General features: G+C 35.3%; 2 protein-coding genes and 1 non-coding gene across 4 annotated transcripts in view; 2 read left to right on the top strand and 1 right to left on the bottom strand.

Annotated features, from left to right (window-relative positions):
* LOC107643423 overlaps nucleotides 1–1,684 on the top strand; it is an 8,355-nt gene extending 6,671 nt beyond the window's left edge. The window contains exons 4-5 of the mRNA XM_016347067.2: nucleotides 483–771; nucleotides 1,144–1,684. Coding sequence (XP_016202553.1) covers nucleotides 483–771; nucleotides 1,144–1,178 — 324 coding nt within the window. The 3' untranslated portion in view covers nucleotides 1,179–1,684. The remainder of the gene's footprint in view (nucleotides 1–482; nucleotides 772–1,143) is intronic.
* TRNAG-GCC lies at nucleotides 2,375–2,445 on the bottom strand. The gene has a single exon. It is a non-coding gene; the product is annotated as a tRNA-Gly (tRNA).
* LOC107643424 lies at nucleotides 2,549–7,886 on the top strand. Of its 2 annotated transcripts, XR_002362718.1 has the most exons (4): nucleotides 2,549–3,426; nucleotides 4,400–4,794; nucleotides 5,639–6,681; nucleotides 7,168–7,886. XR_002362718.1 is itself a non-coding variant. In XM_016347068.2 (2 exons), the coding sequence occupies exons 1-2, from the start codon at nucleotides 2,855–2,857 to the stop codon at nucleotides 4,812–4,814; spliced, it is 987 nt and encodes a 328-aa protein (XP_016202554.1). In that variant the 5' UTR covers nucleotides 2,551–2,854; the 3' UTR covers nucleotides 4,815–4,984. The 2 variants fall into 2 exon arrangements, 1 of the variants encoding a protein (XP_016202554.1); XM_016347068.2 differs by lacking the exons at nucleotides 5,639–6,681; nucleotides 7,168–7,886 and having other exon boundaries at nucleotides 2,551–3,426; nucleotides 4,400–4,984.

The following is an 8,432-nucleotide window of genomic DNA, read 5'->3' as shown; positions in this document are numbered from 1 at the left end:
ATTAGTTATTGTATATTTATTATAAATATATTTTATTCAATTTATTTTTTAATATGTATTCTATAAAAATAACTTATTTTTAATATATACTTAGCATGATTATTTCTGATTAGATAATAAAATTATGAAAAAATTTAGGAAATCAAATAGGGATATAACTAAATCAATCAATTCTCTTTTATTTTTAATTTTGAAATTAAAAAAATTAAAGTAATGGAGGGTTTTTTTTATAATAAATTTATTTTTCAACTAATTGGCTCCAAATTAGCTCATTCCTAGTTAGTTTCTAGTGGGATCGAAACACTATATTCTAAATTATATATAGATGTCTCCACGCATAAATTATTATTACATCAAGATGAAGAACATTCACGAAAATTATGCATTTTGATGTAAATGGTACCTAGCTAGCTAGTTATAAGAATTTGTTTGATTTTATTGCTTCCGGTTTTTGCTAACATTCATGTTTGGTTTTTGATCAGTGGAGTAATATGAGTGGCGGGTCGTCACCCAAGGTGGAAGGTAGAACCATATACTACCATGTTGCTGAAGACAATGGAGAAGTAACTGATGAAGGTGCAGGGTATTCCTTGAATTTCAAGGGTAATGGAGTTGAAGAACTAACTCGTAAGTTTGAGGAAGAGACAGGTCTAGAGGGTATCATTGTGTGTAATAGGAGTCCATTGAATGGAAAACTATATCCTCTTCGCTTGCAGCTTCCTCCAAACAATGTCACCATGCAAGTTGTCCTTGTTCTTCCTTATTCACAAGGTATATATGTATCTTCAATTTCTTCTTTGAATATCTCTTTTCTTTCTTCATGTTTAATCTTGAATTCTGCATGCCTAATTGATCCATTTGACCATTTTCATCAACATGCTTTCCAACTCATTTGTTGTTCTGTTCTGTTTTCCAACCTATCATGCGTATCAGGAATGATTGGCAACTATGAATGAATTATTTTCTTATTTTTTGCATCCCTAGCTTTCCCAAACATATAATTAACTGAATTTGCATGTCAAGCTTATACTAGCTTGGATGCTTCATGCTTGTTGCATTGCACATTAGAATGAATACCTTTTGTTCCATATATTTTGTTTACCTTAGCTTAACATTTGCTTTCTTTTGTGTTTGTTTTTTCAGTGGCAAGAGACTTTGAGGCACAAGGTTTAATTTGAGAAGGCTATGATTTTCCTTATTATTATTATTATTATTGCAGCACATCAAGGCCTATATTATCCGTATGTATATACTGATCATTTGCATTTATGAAGCAAAATTCATCAAGGCCCTTTGGAAGCTGAGGATTGAAATTATTGTAGGCAATGAAACAGATCATCATTACTGCAATATCAATTCATCAATGGCATCCAACGGGTCATCGGGGATTCTGATGGTGGATTTTGTTTGAAACTTCTCTATTTCATTAGGTTTAGATTTAAGTATAAGCATGATCTTCATTTGGATTCAGGATTTTGTATTGCTTGAAGGCCTTGTATTTTTTAATTATTTTTTGGTGATTCGTGATTTTTCTCTAGGCAGTGGTCATAACTCATAAGGCATGTAAATATAAGTTTTGTCAGAAATTAGAGGCAGACTTTGGTGAAAAAGGAGAATTAAGTAAGTTTGTTATATCCTGCGGAATTGCGGATGCTCTTCTTTTTATATCATAAATATTTGATTATGATTTGTAGACTCTACAAGAATTAAAATTAAATAAAATGATCCAACACCAAGTGAATACAAATAATAAATTTGTGTCTTTTAAGAGTATGTAATGGTTTCTCCATATTATCATAACAGCATGATTAAATTACACGGAGCTCAATGCAATTTGAATTCACTACCAGGAAATCACTAATTATATCAATCATATATGGGATTGCACCGAATCCAGTTGGCTGGAGGTTGAGTTGATACAATCTAAAAGAGATCACATGAATAATGTTGGCTTGGGTCGAATGGATTCGACCGCAAACACACTAAGAGTTTGTCAATGGTGGGTTGAGTTTGATGAAAGCTTTCCAGGAGAAGTTGATATGGAAAAGAGATTGAATTTTAATGTTTTCCTTTTGTGCCGGATTTGGATTACAAGAAATGAAATTGTGTTTGCGCAGAGACAATCCTCCCTTGAAGAGGTTCGCAAATTTCAATTTCTCTTTTTATGTATTCTAGAAACTAGTTTTATGCAATGAAGACTAAACTTTATTAGCTAATATCGGTAGACCAAGATCGAATTTAGAATACACACCCATATTGTGTTGAAATGATTCCAATTATATATGCAACAAGAGAGTTTTGTTGATATAAGTTACAAGATTTAACCGACTTTGAATTATTAGCCGCAGTGTAAAGGCTAAAAAGAAAGTCAGTTTGCACCAGCCGGGAATCGAACCCGGGTCTGTACCGTGGCAGGGTACTATTCTACCACTAGACCACTGGTGCTTTTTGATATTTGCAAATGACAAAAGATAAATATATATTATAAAAGCGTAAAACCTCGTGAAGTGCTCCGTTTTTGTGTCACTGTCCCCTTGTAACCTCGTTAACTCCTTCTTCTCCTTATCCTTCCTCCAAACCTTTTTCTACTAATGACAATTTGAGAAGAGCGAACCAAGATTAGTCCCTTGCTTTAATCTTATCATCATTTCGTTCCCCTCAAAGCTTAAAACTTTTGCAATTTCACTTGCACACTGGTAGTAAATATTGAGTGTTAGTTACTATTAAGCATTAACCCAGAAAAGAGAAAACTCACAGAATGTGATGATCAAGTTTCTGCTCTAGTTCTAGTGTTGTTCTTACTCCTATCTCATATAAACAATAAAACCCTTCATCATCTTTGTATCGGTCTTCAATGGCTGCCTCAGCTTTGGCACTAGCATCATCTACGTCCCCATTATGTTTAAGAAAGCCCTATCAAAGGATTTCACTTTACAATGCCCGTTCCTTCATTTTACATGGAAAACAATTCCTTCCTCACACTCGTACTAACCTTGAACCTTCTTTTCATGTTAGAACCCCTCTTGCGGTTGTTCCTTCTTCCTTGTTCCAAAGGGGTGGTTGTGCTTTTTCTTCGGAGGAAGATGATGATGGGGATGATACCAATGATAAAATTGAAAAGTTTCTGCATTTTGAGGATAAGCCAATGAAATTCGCTTTGCTGGTTCTGTTTTGGGCTTCTGCCTCACTGGCTTGGTTTTCTTTTTCAAAAGATGCTAATGCTGCTGTTGCTGCTGCTTCTGACTCCATTAAAGCTTCTGGCTTTGGGTTAAAGGTTGCAAATTGGTTGAGGAAATTGGGTTTGCCTGATGGGGTTGTTGTGTTCACACTTGCCACTCTTCCTGTTCTTGAGCTTCGTGGGGCTATTCCTGTTGGTTACTGGATGAACCTCAGCCCTTTCACTTTAACGCTTTTGTCCATTCTTGGGTTAGTCTTTTTTTTCATGAGATTATATAAAGTACTCTCTTTGTTGGTTAGTCTGATATGACTATGCTTTTTAATTACCGTCTGCAACCACAAATTTTCCCTGTAATTTCTGCATTGCGGCGCCATAGTGACTGTACTATTAGATATTCTTGAGATTCACTCCTATTATGTAACCCTTGTTGCTGTTAAGAAGCTTTCTAAAATTTGTCATGGTTGTTTGGATGAATTGTGATTCGAGATATTCATGAATTTTCCTCCACTTATGCAACTTATTTGCTATTACTTGTTAAAAGGATAACTAGGAGTGTTAGTTAGGAATTGTTAGAGTTTTGTTATGACAGTCATTGGTAGTTAGTTTGAGTCATTCGTTGAGTTAAGCTATTCTTAGCTCAATGTGATATCTCTATAATTACACTCATTGACTGAGAATCAGAATACACAATCACATTTACATCACTCCTTTTTTTTGTTTTTTTTTCCTTTTTTCTCAGTCTTCTTCAACCTGTGGCCATTGTTACATTTAACTCGCCATTCTGGAATTTGTCACTGTTATTTCTTGAATGAATGTGTATTGTTCGCTTTAGTGTGATATTGATTCTGATACCAGAGGTGTTTGCACCCTCATGTTGAACAGTTATATTTGAGTGTATATTGTCTCTGGTAATTTATTTTATTCTTCTAGAGAAGATTTTAATAGTCAAAATATGGGTTTCGGAGTTTAGGATATGCTGCCGCAATAGTCAATACCTGTTGCCGTAACTTACTTTGACTCACTATCAGTTTATAGTTCAACATAGAACATATCTCATCTTGTTCTTTAGATTTAGATCTAAGTTATCTCTGCTCTGTAAGTGTTGTTTGGCTATTTCTATGAATGAAATGTTTTTCTTCTGTCAAAGGAAAAAAAATGACTTTTGGTAATGCTGGGAGTACCTACATTGTTTACTGAACAAGCTTTATGCCATTGATGTAGGAACATGGTCCCTGTGCCATTCATCATACTCTACCTTAAAAAGTTTGCATCATTCCTCGCTGCGAGGAGCTCTACCGCTTCACAATTCCTTGACATGCTGTTTGAGAATGCCAAAGAGAAAGCCGGTCCAGTCCAGGAGTTTAAGTGGCTTGGTCTAATGCTGTTTGTAGCAGTTCCTTTTCCTGGAACAGGAGCATGGTCCGGAGCCATTATAGCATCCATCCTTGATATGCCATTTTGGTCTGGTGTATCTGCGAATTTCTTTGGCGTTGTCTTTGCAGGGCTTCTGGTAAATTTGCTAATGAACCTTGGTCTAAAGTATGCGATCATTACTGGTATCATCCTTTTCCTTGTTTCCACATTCATGTGGAGTGTCCTCAGAAATCTCAGAAAAGGTTTGAGCCCTTCAAATTGAAATGAAATATTTTATCTTCCTCTGTCAACACACAGAATTATTGAGGTTTTGTTATACACTCTTTTCCTCGAGTATTTTTATGAATGTATATTTGCATAACAGAGTCTACTAGTTCAATAATTTGCAAAATCAAAATGGCCGGTATGCTATCTGCAACCAACCTTTCTCCTGATGTCTTTAAAGTATTGGTTTTTAGGTAAGATTACCGGATGTATCCTTTATTTGTGGAGGGAAAATTGATTGAGTTTAAAATTGACTTCATAAATTTTTAAATTTTCTTTGTTATAATCAATGATATGCTAACACAAAAGAGTTTTGACCTCTTGGGTGGTTGTTGTGGTAGTCAGAATTCCCTGATTGGTTTATGCTATCTAAGTCTATTTTGCCTTTGATAAATATCCTTTGATCTAATTTTCATGTGTCAATGGTTGTCCCATGAACTCAAATTTCTGAATACCAATTCTCTATCTATTTATCCTATATGATATGTGGTGTTAATGAACAAGAACCTCCACTTTATTTTCGCTTTTTTGATTCCAGTATTTCAAAATCTCAAGTAATTGAATCGCTGACTCTGACCATGTTAAACTTCATTGCACAGTTTTACTTACCCGTTCCGAATCTGGATAAAAGAAGAGGATTACTAAGAAAACCGTAGAAAATATTATGTTAGTGACTTAGGTATTGTGTTGTGTCCAAAGTCTCACATCACGTAGTATGGAATACTTGATGTTGTATTTAAGGAGAGTGTTTCTTTCTCTCTTAGTAGCTAGTTTTTAAGGTGCAGATTTTCACTTTCTTTATATGTTTAATATATTATTAAGGTAGCGTTTGGTGGAGAGACAGAGACGGAAAGACTGAGAGACAGAGACTAAGAGACAGATTGAAATTTTGGAGGTACTGAAATACTGAAATTTTGAGGATAGAGACAGAAATTTTAGTATCAGTCTCTAAACCAATAAACATGATACTCAATCTCTGTCTCAATACCTCAACAAATGCTACCTAAGAGATTTATATATATACATGGTCCCAAACTCGGATGTAATCTATAATAGGTTATTTTGACTTCACTTGATCTTATGTAGTAAGTAGTAGCCATGCCTAGTGGAACAATACTTCTGTTATTTTCGGCATTCAAGTATCTGTTCTCTCATAAAATCACCACGCACACGCACATATATATCTCAAGAAAGTAGTGTGCCAAATTCTTTCATTTTTGCTTAGAATCTCCATCACCATTGCCAATTTTGGAAGTTGTTTATGTTCCTGCAAGTGTAAAGTATATTTGATTTATGCGACATGATTGTGTTGTAAACTCAATATAAAATTTCTAGTGTACGTCATAAAATTATGGGCAATCTACCTAATTAAATAAATTCTGTGAATCGTTTACCTGAATACACAAAACAGAAACTTCTTACGTGCATGTACAATTTCAATTTTATGTAAACTGTGGGAGCTAACCACGGTTTCTGGTTTCTACGTAAACCGTTGGAGGCTACAAGGTTTTATGGTTGGAAAATGTTGGGCATAATCCGTGGCTACCTACCACGGATTATGAAGGAAGAAGCTTAGGCATAAACCGTGGTTGCTTCCTACGGTTTATGAAGAGGAGGCGTTGAACGAAAACCTCCATTGGTTCCCACGGTTTACATGCTAAGTAGTATAAATACATAATCCGTTGATGGTCATGCCGGATCATTTGTGCTGAAACAAAAATTGAAAGAGCAAGGGGTGCTGAGAGAGTTTCAGGGAGAGGTTTGGAAGGTTTTGGTGAGATTTGGGTGGTGGAGCCATGAAAGACGAAGCTCGCTTGTATTGATTAAATAGCGTTGCTCACGTGGCTGGATACATTGACGAAGAGGTTAGTTGTTATTATTATTATTATTATTATTATTATTATTATTATTATTATTATTATTATTATTATTATTATTATTATTATTATTATTATTATTATTATTATTATTATTATTATTATTATTATTATTATTATTATTATTATTATTATTATTATTATTTTTAATTTGTTATTATGACTTCATAATAGCAGTAGTAGTAGTTTCATTATTGCTATTATTATATTTGTTACTATTATGATAATGGTAGTTATTATTATTACTTTTATTTTATACTAGAATTGGGAGGTGTTAGCATTATAATTATTGTTATTGTTAGTAGAATTATTTCTGTTAGTATTGTTGTTATTCCTATTGTTTCGTTGTTGTTATTACTATTTATTAGAGGAAATAGAAAACCAAAGTCGGTATCTAATAAGTTATTCTACACTATGTTTGATGTTATTAGTATGGGTCGTATGTTGAGGGATTTTGTTACCCACATTTTGCAGCCTAGTTATTAGCGGCGTTAGGAGACAGCAGAATATGCCTTTACACGACCGGATTATACCGTATTTGGAGACCGCCGGCTTGCATCACTTGGCTAGGCTGAACAGTCACTGGTTCTGGGTTGATGAGCCTCTAGTTAGCGCATTTATTGAGCGGTAACGTCCTGAGACCCACACCTTTCATATGCCATTTGGAGAGTGCACTATCACTTTGCAAGATGTGGCATATCAGCTGGGTTTGCCGATCGATGGGGAGCCCGTCAGTGGGTGCCTGACTGAGTTTGAGAATTTGATGGAACACGGAAGACCAGCATGGGTGTGGTTTCGCGAGTTGTTTGGGGAGTTACCTCCGCAGAGTAAAGTCAAGCAGATGACAGTGTGCTACACATGGTTCCATGAGAGGTTCCGGGTTCTCCCAACAGATGCTAGTGAGGAGACCGTGCGTATATACGCGCGTGCCTATATTCTGATGCTGTTGTCATCTCAGCTGTTTGCGGACAAGAACGCAAACTGGGTCCACCTTCATCAGCCGCTAGCACAAAGGTATCATACTTAACACCGGTCGAGACAACTGCGATGAAAATCTTGTAGAATAGCTTCTTCACCCACTTGCTACCAAATACCTCAAGCTTCTGCAAGATGCTGTTCTTCAAATTTGACAAAGTGCTTGATGAACTGATGAAAATACTCAGTGGTTCTCTGTCAGTGAACTTCACACCATATTTTTTGCTTTTTTGGATTTTTCTAGAGCAATGCACTAAGACAAGAAAACTCTCTTCCTCACTTGCCATTGTGACAATAATCTCTTCACCAGCTTGAATCTCACTCACATATATATATATAGAATTTCTCTCTTCATAAACCGTTGCAGCTAACAAAGGTTTATGCCTACTCAAACTCCTTCATAAACCGTTGCTGCTTACAACGTTTTATGTGCATTTGCCTCCCTTAGTAAACCGTGCCTAGTAGCCACGGTTTATGTATTAAATTGAAACCGTGGTTGGCTCCCATGGTTTACATAAACATAAAAATATTATGATGAATTCCATTCACAAGTAAACCGTGCCTAGTAGCCACGGTTTATGTATTAAATTGAAACCGTGGTTGGCTCCCACGATTTACATAAACATAAAAATGCACATGCGCGTAACAAGTTTCTGTTTTGTGTATATAGGTAAAAGATTCACTCAATTTATTTAATTAGGTAGATTGCCCTAAAATTATCATTCATATAACAAAAGATCTTGAAATTCATGATTATCACAAAT

Source organism: Arachis ipaensis, chromosome B05 (genome assembly GCF_000816755.2).
Source record: "Arachis ipaensis cultivar K30076 chromosome B05, Araip1.1, whole genome shotgun sequence".
NCBI lineage: Eukaryota > Viridiplantae > Streptophyta > Magnoliopsida > Fabales > Fabaceae > Arachis > Arachis ipaensis.
This window is presented reverse-complemented; position numbering and strand designations above follow the sequence as displayed.

What these genes read in the sequence shown, in the direction of transcription:
- LOC107643424 (XM_016347068.2), top strand. Translation starts at nt 2,855, where the DNA reads ATGGCTGCCTCAGCTTTGGCACTAGCATCATCTACGTCCCCATTATGT. An exon ending in ACGCTTTTGTCCATTCTTGG is followed by an intron (nt 3,427 to 4,399) that starts GTTAGTCTTTTT and finishes CCATTGATGTAG; the next exon opens with GAACATGGTCCCTGTGCCAT.